Source organism: Durio zibethinus, chromosome 8 (genome assembly GCF_047325235.1).
Source record: "Durio zibethinus cultivar Kanyao isolate XHJ-2024 chromosome 8, ASM4732523v1, whole genome shotgun sequence".
In the NCBI taxonomy this organism is placed as follows: Eukaryota; Viridiplantae; Streptophyta; class Magnoliopsida; order Malvales; family Malvaceae; genus Durio; species Durio zibethinus.
The window spans coordinates 26,381,150-26,397,416 of NC_143169.1; the positions used below are offsets into that span (position 1 = coordinate 26,381,150).

The window sequence follows — 16,267 nt, forward strand, 5'->3', positions numbered from 1 at the left end:
CTGACTAATAATGATAAAAGCCCATTCATTAAGGAATTCAAAAAGTTCCTTAGCAATCGAATGTTAAGTACTAAAACAAATGCATAACCACATGACCAAGTTGATCAGGTTCCACATACAATTTAAGCAGAAAAGTTACTATCATAATTAGTGTTTCTGGCAAAAATAATGCTCTAATATAGTATAACTGACCTGCTGTATTGCTTTACGAAGATGTTCTACTGGAGATGCAGTTCTTGCTAATTGACGAGCAGAAGTTTTCTTCAGTAACTGCAAAATTTAAAAGACTGCGTTAATAAAACAAATTTTAAACCCAGAAAAAAGCATATAAATATATTTGCATTGTCAGTTGCATGAACGATCAGCAGACAAAACTAAATATTATAATTGGTTTTATAAAGGGTACATGACAAAGAAGTTTTATCCAGTTGGTTGTTACGTTGATCTTTCCTACCACTAAACTAGGAATATAGACAAGCATCCAAGTAACAGTCAGTTGAGTTGGCAACTGCAAAGAGTAAAGAAATCTAGAATACAAATGAGTAGGCTTTCTACAATTTATTTACCCAAACTCAACACAGCTTAACCAATTTAACTACCATAGATATCTAAGTCTAGAAAATCATACCATGAAAATAGAGCAATGGCTAAATAATTTAACACCACTGAAATTAAAGCCTTGCATCCAAATAATGACGTCATTATTCAAACTACCAATAATAATGGAGTGATGAAATCTCAAGTTTTCATTTCTGAAGGACCAGGTCTAATGCTACTCTTTGATCAGGCTTCAGTGTCCTTTGGATTAAAAATGAATGTAAGATTAAAAATTCTAGTTCTGAAGAGCCAAACATATTAAGGATCATCCTAAATACTGACATAATTAAATATAAACAAGATTGAAAAAGGAAAAAAATTTGAGAAAAAAAAAAAACCTTGTTAAGCAAAATATTAGCGAAGATATGGTTATTTGTGAGATAATGAGAACAACATGGACAATCGCTCTTATTTCGAAGATGAGTCAAAATGCACATATAACAAAAGCTATGACCACAAGCCGTTAGAAAAGCGTCTTTGATTATCTGCATGCATATCGGACACAGCATGTCCTTGTCCATGTCAGCTTCGGCAGCCTCTTCCTCCGCCGAGGACGGCGGCACTGGCGGTGGCGGTGGAGGAGGCGGAGGAAGTGGAGCAGTTGGCGGAGGCAAAGGAGTGGAGCTTTCCGGCGATGATGGCTGTTGTTCAGATTTAGTTGCGGTGGGAACAAGTGCCCCACCCATTGAACTCTCTCCCATGTTTTTACAATTCTTCTTTTCAGAGTTGTTCTCTCTTTTAAAAAAAAAAAAAAAATTGTATGGGAAAAAGGAATTTGTGGTTGGACTTTGCAGTTAAGTGTACAGAAGTGGAGTGAAGAATATGAAGTAGTATTGCTGGTTAGTTGGGGAGCTTATGTCCGTACAAAAGAAAGTAAACGAAAAAAAGAACCGTTCGAGAGAAAAGAAAATGGAGTTTGTTAGTTCAGTGATTGATTGACGAGACAGAGAGACAGAGAGACAGAGGTTGTGTGTGGTGTAGGGGAAGATTTTGTGAGGGTGAAAAGAGTACACGTTGGGCGGGCGTTTTCCTGATTCGTCTGGCTCCTCAACTCAATATACACGATTATTATATAGACGTAGATATATACTTCCCAAAGGACTTCTCGACACAACCGACTCGGTGCCGTTTCGGTGCCTCTGCTCTGACTTACATAAATTTGTTTTTGACTTTTTATTTGCCGTTTTGGGTGTGGCGGCGTATTTAATTACTAGTAGCTACTATTATCAGGATACTTATTTTGTAAAACTTATATATACTGCAAATAAATGCCCTTTTGTTGTTCAGAAAAATATCTTATACTTTGAAAACGAACTTAAATTGCATTAATTGTCTAACCAATATTGCATTAATAATGAGAAGAAGATGCATCCATTCTAACCAATCTACTATTCATTCATAATCAAAATTGACTTTAGTCACCAACCAATTAACGTGAAATCAGTTCAACCATCGGCTTTGATGCCTAAAATTTCTTTTAAGTCTGGACAAAAATGATCCATGTACTAAAATTCATTTCAATTCCCAAATTTTATTTTTTATGTATATCTTAAAACTAATTACACTAAATTATTCTCCTTTAGGCGGTTCGGTTTCCATGAATCTATATATATCCCTGGCTACGCGATTCTCTGCATCAGCGGGTCAACCGTGAACACCAAAACCCCCCAAGCTCCTCTTCTTGTAAGAATTGGAATGGTTTGAACATTAAGAAAGAGCTCATTGTAGCTGTGGCAGCCTAAGGATCACAATTCAAATTTTAGTACCGCATTAAAGGCATGCTGGTACCGGTGTCTCCCCACCGACCAGCATGTTGTCATGTTCAAGGTCATGCTACATGCATGGCATTTCAGCGATCGTGGAGGCTTTAATTCGTTAGATAGAAACGAAATCACCATCAACCTATTGTTATTTTTGCCACACAGGCTTCAATCATGTTCAACAGGATACTTTTCTGTTAAGCAGGGAAAATTTTCCAAATTGCATGAAGGTAAGAAATATAACACTTCGTTTACTAATCAAAGGCACGTATTGGAGCTATGTAATTTTCTTTGTGTATACATATTTGTAGATTCACAAGTTAAACTCATCTATTTCTCTCAAATGTCTCCGTTTTGTTTTACTTTAGTTGACGTAAATGATTTCTTCATACAGTCTACAATACCTTCACAATCTGCTTCTGAAATCATACAGCCAGGCATGTCTTCAAAGCCATCTTCTGAAAATGAATGAGGAGAGCGAAGGTTTCCATGAGTCTGACAGGCCTTCATTGTCTTACAATGTTCAGCTTCATCATCTCTGATGTTCAAAAACACGTCATACAAATTATCTGAGAAAGGACATAGAATTCAATCCGCTTATGTCAATATAAGTCCCACACCCAACTATTTAGCAACAAAATTCATATAGTTTTCTTGTCATACCCTGTGCAGGCTATTATTTGTCACTTAACCAATTTAATGACACATAATTCAAAATTGTTACTTAACATAAGAATGATGTTAATATAAACCACATAGAAGAGGAGGTGGGGGTGGGGAATCTAGTAAATAAAAGCATGGATTTCTATTTAACTTCCTTTGTAACATTGGAAAACATACAGGCCATGAAAAGGGATAAAAACAAGAAGAGGAAACAAATCTTCTCTTTTACCTATTTTTGGTCTTCGTGAACAGGGAGCTCTATCAGTTTGAAATTCATCTGGGAGAAATGTGGAGAAATTTTTAAACAAATATGACATATTAAAAGACTGAACAATGCACCGTAAAAAGAAATACTCACCAAACAAATACAAGTCACCTCCAGTATAGTACTTTATAGCAACCTCAGGAGCAGGCTTTTTTTTCAACTCCTCTACAAAGAACAGAAGGAACATATCAGGTCCAAATTGGTAAAATCAGTCAAAAGAAATATGAAATGAAAATCTATTATGCTGATGTGATGAAAATCATATTTGATGGGATGCAAGAATCTAAAAACTTGTCGAAAAAGCCCTTAATACTAATTACGTGCCAGTCTAACCGACTTGGGGGGCCTCCAAACTGCCCCTAGCAAGAGAAGTTGCAAATTAAAAGTACCCTTGAATCATGTTATGGTTGAGTTGTAGCATCCGAGGTTACACAACATACTGTTTACTTATGAAAGATAATTTCAAACTAGAATTTTTGTCAACCTTATGACACATGTGCATACAGCAAGCTAGCTAAGTAAGACAAACAATCTGGAATCTGTCAACTTACCTCCTCGGGCCCTTATAAATTTGTCATAAGTTTCAAATGCATGGCTCTCTACACATTCAGAAAAGTGATCTGCAGTAGTCATGAAACCAATATATTTAAATAAGCATCTTCAATTAATAAAAGTGAGTGTGGTTCAATCTAGGAACCTACTCTAGAACACTTATTTCATGTGGTACAGGCTTACAGCTACGTGACCATAAAACAGCATGGCAGAAACAAAGAGAAATTTCCAAAATGTGAAGCATTTTCTCTTTATGATGAATTCACAAGAAAAGCAACCAACAGAGTAGAGGTTTCATGTGTGCTAATGGAGCAGAGGTTAAGATATGTAAAACCATCTTTTCATTCTGTCTTTGGTCTCTTTCTTGTTAAAACCCGTAAAATAGGTCAATGGTAGTGCAGCAGGCCATTGGTTCTATGCCAAGAAAGACTACTAACTAAGTTACTTTACTTGGCGCCTTTAGTCTCAATAACTACTTAAGTCCATGAATAGGTTTTCCCTACTTGCTCATTAGTGTTTAACTGAACAGGATACATCCCTTATCATTCAGGATGATGGGGCCAGAAGGATCCCAGAAATCATGTGTGCGCACACAAGTGCAAGAGAGGGAGAGAAAGAGAGGCAATTGTAAAGTAAAATCCAGATAAATGAACTTACATGCCATCCTGGGGCTTAATGCATACATTAAAACTGTCATAATGTAATAAAAGATTGCAATATGTTGAGCAAGAAAGCGGTCAAACCACCAAGAATTCCCCCCCAATTCCTGCAACCAAAATGCTATATGATAAGAAAAGTTAAGTAATTCAGACACATACAAGAACAATTTGCAGCGTGTTTGGTTTTTTTCCCCCTTAAAGCATCATTAAAGAAACCATCCATCATATTCGCCCTTTATAATTTTCAATTCTCTCTTCAACTCAATCTAAATCACCTCATGTTCATCAAGGTTATCTTCACCACTCATTCAACTATACTAGGACCTTACTTCCATGATAAGCAGGTGGTGCATCTCATTCCAGCTCTCAGCAAAATGCACTTTTAGATAGTCTGCTCTTCTCCACCAACCAAAACTCTCGTACATGTGCAGGACAGATATAAAAGCTGCCATAAAAACAAAAAATAAAGTGCCCATGTCAACAAGAAATTCTTTTCAGTTATCTCAGGAAAATGAAAGATCATATCAGCAAGTTTGAGTAAAATGGCAAAACAAATAAATTTCTCCTAAATGGCTACACCTACAATCAATAGCATGTTGCCCCCTTTTTTCTGTACATTGTACAATTTATAAAATAAAACCTGAAATATTTACGATGATCCTATTTTCAAATGCAGTATTGGTGATATGAGAATAAGGAACAAGTAAATAAAGGATGTAAAGAAACAGTAAAGTCACAGACCGAAATAGGGAACTCTTGCAATGGTTTCCAACACAAAGAATCTGGCATAATCTCTGTCATGGTACAAAGTATCAAGTAGCTTTATAACTGAATCCTGTAGGAAAAACGTTCAAACATCTTCAATAACAAATCAAATTGCTAACAAAAAGCGTTGAGTTACAGTAATTCCAACCAAAAATTACAGAATAGAAAAGAATGTAAGATTTTACCGTGAGGAAGATATTCACAGATTGTTCAACCTTGATCACCCATCTCTCCAAACCATTAGATGATGAATTCACACGTGATTCCCCTACTTCTTCAACCTCGTTTCCTGGAAAACCTTTTGTCTGAAATGATTTTTCTACGACAACTTCTTCTTCGTTTTCTTGCAGAAGTGCTGCTTTGACTGGATACAACTTCCTAAAATTAAGCAAATAAAAAACATAAGAATTAATCTTTTCTTTTTATAATTATAACATGAGGAAAATGAAGAAATTACTCGAACAAATTACCTGGACAGCGGTCGATAAGAAGGACTGCTACGCAAAGGGTTTTGGATGTTGAAAGTAAGAGAGGTTTTAGAATTTCTAGCTTTGAAGGAGGAGGAGGCTGAGATTGCAAACGCCGAAGAAGAGAGACTCATCGTCATCGAAATTTCTTCTGCGTGCTAAAAGAATTCCAAAAACTAAGAAGAGAAATGGCAATTTGCCAGTAATAAAATCTCCGTGGAAGCCTAGTTTTACTTGTCCTTACTCATGCGTGACATTGACAATGAAAAACAATTTAGGTGGGCGCATATTCCCTTGTGCCTGCGGTTTGGATTCGGCCTTTATTGTAGTTTTGGGCTTCCTAGAGCTTTTTTTTTCTTTAGGCCTTTTACTATAATTCATTTTTTTTCCGTGAACCAATAAATATTGAATAATAATAAAAATTTTAGGGATAATTATATTTCTACTCTACCAAACCATTCTTCAAACCTTTCTAAGCAAGCTACAAATTTTTTTTCTACTTCATTCTTACATCTCTTAGTATGTAAAGAATTTTTGAACAGGTGTTCTTCACCTTGTTTTTGTCTCTTTCTGGTTAGATAAGTATTCTTAAATAGAGCTTTGACCTTCCTCTTTTGCTTACGGCCTTTAACCATTATAGAGAAGCTTATCGAATAACTCGTGATGGTTCAGAGAAACTCGTCGAACAAGTCGTGATGGTTTAAAGAATCGTGGGACAGAAACAAAATTATTAAACAAAAGCAAATTTTTAATATTCATTAGTTTTAAATCAGAGTGATGCAAGTGTAATGAATAGAAATATATTTATATATTAATAAATTTATATATAATATAATTTTTTTAAATTATAAAATAAGATTTTATATTTATAAATAACTCAAAATTTATATATTATCATATAAGTAATAACCACATTTCGAAAGAACTATGCTAAAAAGGTTGATGACTACTATTCTGAAATATTTACTTGTTATGTCTTTCTCATCTATTCTCTATTATTTAATTTTTAATCTATTAATACTACTATTTTTTTTTTGTGTAAACAGCAATTTTGTTATTAAACTTTTTAAAATACCTTTTACACATAACATTTTTATTTTTATTAATAAGGGTAAAATTATTATAATATTCTAAATTTTAAGTTTTAAAGGTCAACACATTTCCAATCCTTTACAATAAGTAATTAATTAAATTAATTTTTACTTCAGATACAAAACACTGCATTAGTAATAATTAATAAATTGAAACAGATGAAAAACTAACAGTCTTGCATAACACAGATGTTATAATAAAATGATACAAAAAATATATACTAAATACAAGAAAATTTAAATGCAGGAATATCCTTCCTACGAGCTTCATTTCTACCAGTAAATTTATGTCATTTAGCATTCCATAAAAATTTTAAGGTAGTCTAATTATTAGAGAAAGTAATCTAATCCGAAATCGACGGGTTTCGATCCAACTTAACTTTTTATGATCGATTTTTTTTTTTAAATTGGGTATCAGATCGGATAATATAAGAAAAAATTTAAGATCAAGTTTTAGACAAACCCAACCTAATATATAAAAATTATTTTTTAATTATTTATTTAATTTTATATTTATATATATTATATACATTTAATTTTATATTTATATTAAAAAATAATAATTTATATTTAAAAATAATAATTTATTAATTTCGAGTCAAATCAAATCAAATACGATTTTATATAATGTTGAATCAAATCGAATTTGAATATAAAAATAAAAAAATTATTGGGTTAGATCGAGTTTTAACTTTATATATATATAATAAAGTCGAATTCGAGGTAAAAGAAAATCCGTTATGACTCAACTCATTGTCATTACTACTAATTATTCTAGTAATATGTAGTAAATAACCTAATTGTTGAACAAAGAAGATTATTTCTTCTCATTCAAAAATATATAAACAATTTGAAGTTAAAATATTTTTTTTGGTATACTTTACTTCAGTTGAAAGCAATACCACTATAACAAAATTTTGTCACTAAAACTTTATTGCTAGTGATAGCAGTTAATCATAACCATTTTACTCTACCAACTATTCTTTAACCTGTTTAAGTGAGTTAGACCTAAAATTATTACACCTAGTACTCCTACCATAAATTATACTTTTTTATTTACTTATTTATATTAACATATAAGTTTATAAACACATTTAGAGGGAATTGCGTTGAGATAGTTGATGGTTGTTGTTCTGGATATTTATTTGTTTTATTTTTTAACCTATTCTCTATTATTTAATTTCTAATTCATTAAGACTACTAATTTCTTAGTGTAATAAATAATTTTGTTAGTAAGCTTTACTAGTAAACTTCCTAAGATATCTCTTACATATAACATTTCTTAGTGTAATAAATAACCTGAAGGGCCTGCCTTTGACAATCTAATTTGGTAAAAGCTTATACCATCAAGTAGCTTCCTTAGACCACCGCCTATCACCTCCATCACCCTGTTTTCCTTAACGACTACGCGTAAGATTAAGGTTCAAAATTCTCCAGAAACTGTCCAGTCATTAAAGGCCCCACGATTAACAAAACTAATTATGCAGTAGTAATATTAAAATACTATACACTATTATAAACACAATACACATAAATTAAGAGAGTTGAAAGAATCATTTCTTATTTCTTATTCATTCAAGTGACTAACTCACAATAGGAATCTGACTTTGACAAAGTTCCCAAAGCTATGGAAAGTGAAACGCAGTCTTTGTTATTTTGAAAGCAAATTCAGGCTACATAACTCAAGGAATTTGATTAAAGTTGAATCCTATCTGCAAGCCTACCTTCCATGCTAGTTGATAAATCTATACCTACATTGAGAGAGGATTATGCTGACAAGCAGGGGTGAAGCCAGATTTTTTGCTTTAGAGGAATAAATATAAAAAAAATATGAATTGATAAAAGTTTAATAAAGAAAATTAATGTTAAATAAAATAATAATAATGTAATTAAATAAATAGGTATAAATTTCTTTTTACAATTAAAGGAAATTTGTTGAATATTTAAAGAAAAATTAAATTCTAACTAATAATTTTTTGAAAAAATAAAAAATAAAAGTAATACTTTAAAAGGTTTAGTTTTAGAAATGAAAAGTTTGGTAAAAATTAAAAAAAAAAATTATAATGTACAATTAAATTTGTAATTTTTTGTGCACAATATATAGGCGGTTGAACTTTTTTAATTGTATTTATTTTTTTTCCTATATAAAAAGAAATATTTTGACATAAGAATTAATATCAACATGCTTGTTTAATTAATTGAAAAGAAATTTTCATTTTAAGGAACTAAAAAATTCAATGAAATAATAATGATTAGGGTAAATTGTTTATTGAAGGAGGAAAGAAAATCAAATTATTTATTGCATCTACAAGTAAAAAATTTAATAAGTTATGAAATTTACCATATCATTACAATTGTTATTAAAGGAAGGGCTAAATTATTAATTTTTGGGGGGTAAATTTTGATTTTACCATTTTTTGAATGAAAATATATTCTTCCTACAATAATTTTGAGGAACAAGGGGGTTAAGCCCCAACAAGCCCTTTTAAAGTTGATAACTCAATTCATTTTTGATGAATTTTGATTTGATCTGATTTTATAGAGTCGATTTTTTTTTTTTAAATTAGGTTTCGGATCAGGTCGGGTTAAGTAAGGTTAAAAAAAAATCATGATCGAATCGGATTCAGATTTTAGGTAAACTCGACCTGATTTGATTCGTTATTATATAAAAAATTATTATTTAATTGATTAATTTATATATATTTATATAATTATATATTCAAATATTTATATTTAAAAAATATATATTTTATATTTTAAAAATAATATTTTATTAATTTTGGGTCGAAAATAATTTATATAGTATAAAGTCATGATCGGATTCGGATATGAAAAAAATTTTAAAAAAAAATTCGAATTGGATCGAATTCAAATTTGATGAACATAAAATCGGATCGAGTTTAAAACGAGTAAAAACTTACCTCTACTCAACCCTTTGCCAACTCTAACCCCTTTAGATTCACCTTTGCTGAAAGTGGTCGATGGCTACTATTTTGGAATATTTACTTATTCAATCTTTCTCACCCATTCTCAATTATTTAATTTCTAATTCATTAAGACTACTTATTTTTTGGTGTAAACAGTAGCTTTCTTAGTAAGTTCCCTAAGATAACTTTTAGACATAACATTTTTATCCTTATTAATAAATGTGAGAATGTTACCATACAGCAAGTTGGTGGCTTTAGAGGTGAATAAATTTCTCATCTTTGAAGCAAATAATGGGCTAAATTAATTTTGACTCCAAATACCATACAGTACATTAGCTATAATTTCTCAATTGTAATAGATGAAAAACTATTAATCTTGCATAACACAAAATATTACACTAAAATGATACAAAAATATATATTCTGTCTTTAACTGCTTGACTTAGAGGTCAAGATAACTTTAAAGAGGACATCAAGATTGGATTCAAACTTTAATCTTCTCTCTCCCCTTTAATGTAAGATTCTGCTCATTTGAATGACAAAATATATATATATACTCAATGCAAGCAAATTGACTAGCAAGACTATCCTTCACATGAGCTTCGTTTTTACTTCCAAATTTCTTAAATCTTTGAACATGTAAAAAATTTCTGAATGTTCTTCACTTTGTCTTTGTCTCTTTATGGTTGGATAATTATTCTTGGATGGAGCCTCTACCTTTCTCTTTTGCCTGCCACCTTTAGCTATTGTAGAGAAGCTTGTTCAGAGAATATTGGGAGAGAAGTAAACGAAGGATATTTGTCTTTCTCTTTTCGTTTCCTTTCTTTTGCTTTTTCACAATAGCATATTTTTTCTGATCAATCCATTTTCATATTGTTTTATATAGTTTATTTTATTTTTTGTTTTTTGTGAAAATTTTAATTTATGATAATTATAATTCAAATTTCTTTATTTAAAAAAAAAATTCTCTTTATTTCCACTCTTTTAAACTTTCAAATAATTTACGTTAGAATATTTTGTCAAAAGATATTGTAAAAAAAAAGAAATAGAGGGATGAATAAAAAAAATCAATAAAAAAAAAACCCAAAGTCTGTAAACCAATTAGACCACAAAAGGCCCAAGGCTTTTTTTTTTTTTTTTTTTGCGGGAGATTGATCTTATTGATCCAAGTGTCACGGACTTAAGAGAGAATCTTAAATTTTATATCGAACATAATAAAAGGGTTGCTGGGATATAAAAGGGTTCACATCATCTCCATCTTATGAGATGTTTTTTGTAAAATAAAATCGTGAGACTAAAGAGGTTAGAGTTAACAATACCTCACAAGGATGTGAACTGTGACGGAAGGCTGATCTGAGAGGTCAGAAGGGTGAATGTTCGGATCCCGAAGTCGCACGAATTTAAAGTTTAAATCTCGACCCATGACACAAGAATATAATTTCCAAACTGGATCATGTTTTTACGAACTTCAAAGAAATTTAAAAGGAAAAGCTTTGTATTTCTATTGCCTTTTGAAATTGTCTTTCTTTTAACCCGATTCCAAAATATTGTTAGTCATTTATTCAGACAAAAAAAAAAAAAAGGAAAAAACTTTGGACTTAACTTGCAAGGCGTACAAGAAAAGTTCACACTTAGACTACATAAGCAATGAATGAAAGGCATTAATTATTAAAGAACATTTTTCTTTACAATCGCCAGCACTGAACATCTGTCCCAATCCCATGTTTCTTTTAGTTTTGGAATAAAGAGTTGAGCACATGTCCAAGGCATATGCGCTCATCTTAATTATTTCCTTTTATATCATGTCTATTATAATTGGGGTCTTCAGGTGAAACACTGTGCCAGAAACCCTGTGTTTTTTGGGTTTCACAAGAGATGAAGTTAGCTCTTGTATTGTATGCACCACTTGCCAAGCTTTTTGATACATATACCTTTCGGTGATGCTGAAATTGGATGTAACATTGTAAATCACATGAATTTGAAAATCAACCATTCAAACTTGTTTCCCAGCGTTGGAAATATCTGGTCAAGGAAATTCATTTATTTTTTTCCTAATCCTAATAATCATTGATTAGTCTTGATCAAAATGATAAGGAGCAGTAAGGGCATAAAAGGTTTGACATTGCTTAATCCTAGTAATAATCTAGTTGAAAGGGTTTAAAACCTTCTATTTCAAGCAACAAATTTTAGAGTTAAAAATGGAGATGAATCTTGTTGAAAGTGGGAAATTTCTCATATGCAAATTAAGTAATAATAATTAATTTAAATCAGATGGCAAAGACCTGCCACCTGAACACTCATTGTTTAACCCGATATAGCAGTCAATTGTATGACTTTTGAGTGGGGAATACCCAAAAAAAAATATATATATATATATATATATATGAATATAGTTTATATTTGATAAATTATTAATATATAAAATTTTTATATTATTAAAAAATTAAATGATATTATTATATTAATATATAAATATTAATTTTTAAATAAATATATAAAATTAATATTTTTAAAAAAATTATTTATTAATAAAATAATATCATTTTATTCGCTTAATTAATAAGATAATATTATTTTATTTATTAATAATATATAAAATTTATACATAAATAATATTTTAAATATAAATTTATATATATATAAAAATATAAATATATATATACGGGGAAATTTGCATTATCTTTTTGGTTTTTTTTAAAGGCTTAAAGGATGGCAATGGCATATATGCCACCCAAAGTTGACATGCAATTGGAAGGCTTATGATGAAAAACTGAAACCTTTGCCACTGTGGCCACTTAGCATTAATGATGCAAAAGGAAAGATCGAACGGGAACAGAAACAGAAACGGAAAACAGAGGGAGTTGGATTCGCTCGACGAAAAAGCTATGTCCATCTCTTTCTCTTTCTCTCTCCTCCATTTCTCAAAAATCTTTACTTTCAAACCCAGCAATCACGAGATACCCCTGAAGTCTCTGCTTTGAATTCATCTTTCTGCTGCTAAACGACCTAATCTCTGGTGACACTATTACAAAAGAAGCCGTGAAAATTTGCTCCTCATTTCAAGCCTTTTTCCATGAAACACTGAAACCCCCACAATCACTTTCTCTACTTTTTATTCGTCTATATGCAACTCATTGCGCTCCCATGAAATTCTCATTGCTACCATCTCTGTTTTCAACCACATAATATGTGGAACGGAAACATGTTGTTTGATTCCCTGTCTCTCTTATGTGTCTCAAAGGCTTGGAGGGTTCTCTTTGATCTTTTCACTCTTTTGAGTAATTCATGAAAACCATTCTCTCTTTTTCATTCTTCCAGCAAACCCATGTTTTTGAATCAGTTCATGCAGTTCCTAAAATCAATTCACACATTCAGAAGGAAAATACCTTTTGATTGTTTGTTTTTACAGGATAAAGTTTCCCATACAGTTCCTTAAATCCATATCACATAAAGGGCTAAACAAGCTTGACTTCAATGGGAACCTCATGTTTCCATGCATTTCGCCTTCGAAAATCGAAGAGCAAACATTTGCCAGTCCCTTCCTCATCAAAAACACAGTTGAATTCTGATATGGAGAACATGGAAAAGAAGAGATTTGATAGCTTCGAATCATGGTCAATGATTTTGGACTCTGAAAATGTTGAGACTTGGGAAGTTTCCAAGGAGGATCAAGAAGAGGAGTGGACTGCTGATCTTTCTCAATTGTTTATAGGTAATAAATTTGCCTCTGGAGCTCACAGTAGAATTTATCGTGGAATTTACAAGCAGAGAGCTGTTGCTGTGAAAATGGTGAAGATTCCAAACCAAAAGGAGGAGACTAGAGCCAAACTTGAGCAGCAGTTTAAGTCTGAAGTAGCTTTGCTATCACGTCTCTTTCACCCCAATATAGTACAGGTACGACTTGGAAAAAGAAATATGTACGGTTTAGCACACACGTGTTATCGGTAAGAATGTTTTTCTACCTGATTATGTTGAAGAAATTCTACGATTCTTTCAAATATCCTTATATTCATGTCAGTAACTAGAGCTGGTCTCGTTGTTAGACGAATGCCACGCTGCATCATAAGAGACTGAAAATCTTGACACTACTCTGTTTGAACACCAAAGAACTTTTGTGTCATGTAAGACATCGTTTTGGTAGATGTCTGTTACCTGTTATACTGAGCTTGATGCATGGGAGCATGTAAATGTAATCTAAAGACAACTAAGTTTCTGCACCAAATTTTTGTGAAATTCTAGGAATTTTACTAGCTTGCATTGCCTTTGGGAATTGTAGTGATAGTTTACAAGCTTCACTAGATATAAATTATTCTTAATCATTTTCATCTTACTTCACTATCTTTTCAATTCAAACTTTCAATCGTGGCTCAATACTCTGAAGCTGATAAATATCACAATGGTTTTGCATATGTTGGAAAAGCAATCTGAGTCCTTAATGCCAGATTATGTAACAAATACTTTTAGTACTTCAGCTCTCATACTTTACAGCCTTTTTTCATGAAATTCCTCTGTTTCCGTTTGTTTAATTCTGTTGTTAATATCCTAGACAGCGGTCTCCTTTTATATTTCTTTACAAGAATAATGGGACAAGATGGGTCAATCGTTTCCTCTTATCTTGGTTAAATGGATCAACAGTCAGAAGCTTTTGTTGCTAAAGTTTGTCCTTTTTACAGTTTATTGCTGCTTGTAAGAAGCCACCTGTCTACTGTATCATCACAGAATACATGTCACAAGGGACTTTGAGGATGTACCTGAACAAGAAAGAGCCATACTCACTTTCAACAGAAACGATACTGAGGTTAGCTCTTGACATATCCCGAGGAATGGAGTATCTTCATTCGCAAGGTGTGATCCACAGAGACCTCAAATCAAATAATCTGCTTCTAAATGATGAAATGCGGGTTAAGGTGGCAGATTTTGGTACATCATGCCTAGAAACGCAGTGCCGGGAAACGAAAGGAAACATGGGGACTTACCGCTGGATGGCACCAGAAATGATTAAAGAGAAACCCTATACTAGGAAAGTTGATGTGTATAGCTTTGGGATTGTATTATGGGAGCTTACAACTGCTTTGCTTCCCTTTCAAGGAATGACCCCTGTGCAGGCTGCATTTGCTGTGGCTGAAAAGGTTAGAAATCTATAGCAAGATTCAAATTTTCTGTATTTTTTTGGATGGCTTCTACGGCTTTATTGCATCTGCTTCAGTTCTTTTCCAAAACCATGATTTTTGAGTGGTAGCAATTATGATCCTTCCAGTTGAAGCAACTAGTTCCATGGACTGAATTGAGATGATTTATTAAACGCTTCTTAAAGTTTCTAGAGGAAATGTTAAGCCATCAATAGACCCCATTGTATTTGGAAGTTTGAATCATCTTTAAGTATTTACCTTTTCTTCCCGCTTTAATGAAGCAATGAGATGCTACATAGAGAATTGAAAAACAGCTGCATTAGGCCCCTTTTTCAGGCCATTAAGGACATTTTCACTTCCTAATCATTGATAATCACACTTTCAATGGTAGCTTCTTCTGGCAATGTTGATTCCAACACTGCTGATACTTGATGCAGTTCCTCTAATGTTGATTCTTTGTTTTGGCAGAATGAACGGCCTCCACTGCGAGAGAGTTGTCAACCAGCACTTGCACACCTTATAAAGCGCTGCTGGGCAGCAAACCCTGCAAAGCGGCCAGACTTCTGTGACATTGTTTCTGCCTTGGAAAAGTATGACGAATGTGTTAAGAAGGGCCTTCCATTAACTTCCCACTCAGGACTGGTCAGCCGAAATGCCATTCTTGAACGGTTAAGGGGATGTGTATCTATGAGCTCATCTATACCTGTACATGCCTGACTCTAGTAGAAGTTATTGCTATTGGTCCTCCCTCTTTAACGTCAAGATTATTTCATAATAATTTGTACATACTTGATGTTCTTTAATTATCCAAGGATGAAGGGTGCCGGTAGCGCTCTAACATGAGTTACATGGAGTGATTTAGGATTTGAACCCACTATTCTATTGTTCCCTACTTCATTAGCCAGTTTTTAGTTGTTTGATTTTGAGTTTTCGCTAAGCAACTACTCTATAGTGGAAAACAATATGAACAGAAACAGCTACAACGATAGAGTAAGTTTGATGTTGTCTTTGATCATATGATCAATAGGAGCTATCGAATGTGGGTCTAGCTCGGGCAGCCATGCCAAGACCATCCCTGCGATCAGCAAGGGTAGAGCCTTCTATTCCTTTAGTATAAATGAAACTGTTGTTTACTATGTTTACTGACCGAAGAATATTTTTTTTCTTTTTTTTCTTTCAAGAATATTCCCTTTTTATTTTTGCATTGTGGTTTTTAGAATGTTGTTCCTGGAGAAGAAATCACTGATTTTGGCTGCTGCTTTGCTTCGAATGGTCGAAGATAAACAGATACTCTGGGCCTATGCCCGATTTGTTTCTCTCCAGTGTCCACTGGTAAATCCTCCGAAGGAGGTCCCACGGCAGGCCTAACTCCTATTTTAAAGTAAGCAGGAG

General features: G+C 32.6%; 3 protein-coding genes across 3 annotated transcripts in view; 1 reads left to right on the forward strand and 2 right to left on the reverse strand.

Annotated features, from left to right (window-relative positions):
- The window catches only part of LOC111278298 (E3 ubiquitin-protein ligase COP1-like), a 31,605-nt gene extending 29,951 nt beyond the window's left edge, over positions 1 to 1,654 (reverse strand). Inside the window, exons 1-2 of the mRNA XM_022864932.2 lie at positions 936 to 1,654; positions 193 to 270 (exon numbers count right to left, since the gene is read on the reverse strand). Of these exons, the coding sequence (XP_022720667.2) occupies positions 193 to 270; positions 936 to 1,298 (441 nt within the window). The 5' untranslated portion in view covers positions 1,299 to 1,654. The remainder of the gene's footprint in view (positions 1 to 192; positions 271 to 935) is intronic.
- Positions 1,655 to 2,588: 934 nt separating this feature from the next.
- On the reverse strand, positions 2,589 to 5,972 carry LOC111278299 (ubiquinol oxidase 4, chloroplastic/chromoplastic-like). The gene is given in 10 exon segments (XM_022864933.2): positions 2,589 to 2,710; positions 2,712 to 2,926; positions 3,250 to 3,297; positions 3,379 to 3,450; positions 3,837 to 3,905; positions 4,495 to 4,603; positions 4,826 to 4,941; positions 5,238 to 5,331; positions 5,447 to 5,639; positions 5,732 to 5,972. Coding segments are annotated over 10 exon segments (1,080 nt in total). The 5' UTR covers positions 5,869 to 5,972; the 3' UTR covers positions 2,589 to 2,683.
- A 6,614-nt stretch (positions 5,973 to 12,586) lies between these two features.
- LOC111278684 (serine/threonine/tyrosine-protein kinase HT1-like) lies at positions 12,587 to 16,017 on the forward strand. The gene is made up of 3 exons (XM_022865310.2): positions 12,587 to 13,640; positions 14,420 to 14,875; positions 15,344 to 16,017. The coding sequence occupies exons 1-3, from the start codon at positions 13,221 to 13,223 to the stop codon at positions 15,590 to 15,592; spliced, it is 1,125 nt and encodes a 374-aa protein (XP_022721045.2). The 5' UTR covers positions 12,587 to 13,220; the 3' UTR covers positions 15,593 to 16,017.
- Positions 16,018 to 16,267: the final 250 nt, after the last annotated feature.

Coding starts and splice junctions, on each gene's coding strand:
- LOC111278684 (XM_022865310.2), top strand. CDS start 13,221: ATGGGAACCTCATGTTTCCATGCATTTCGCCTTCGAAAATCGAAGAGC. Junction 13,641..14,419: donor TTCACCCCAATATAGTACAG/GTACGACTTGGA, acceptor TCCTTTTTACAG/TTTATTGCTGCTTGTAAGAA. Junction 14,876..15,343: donor CATTTGCTGTGGCTGAAAAG/GTTAGAAATCTA, acceptor TTGTTTTGGCAG/AATGAACGGCCTCCACTGCG.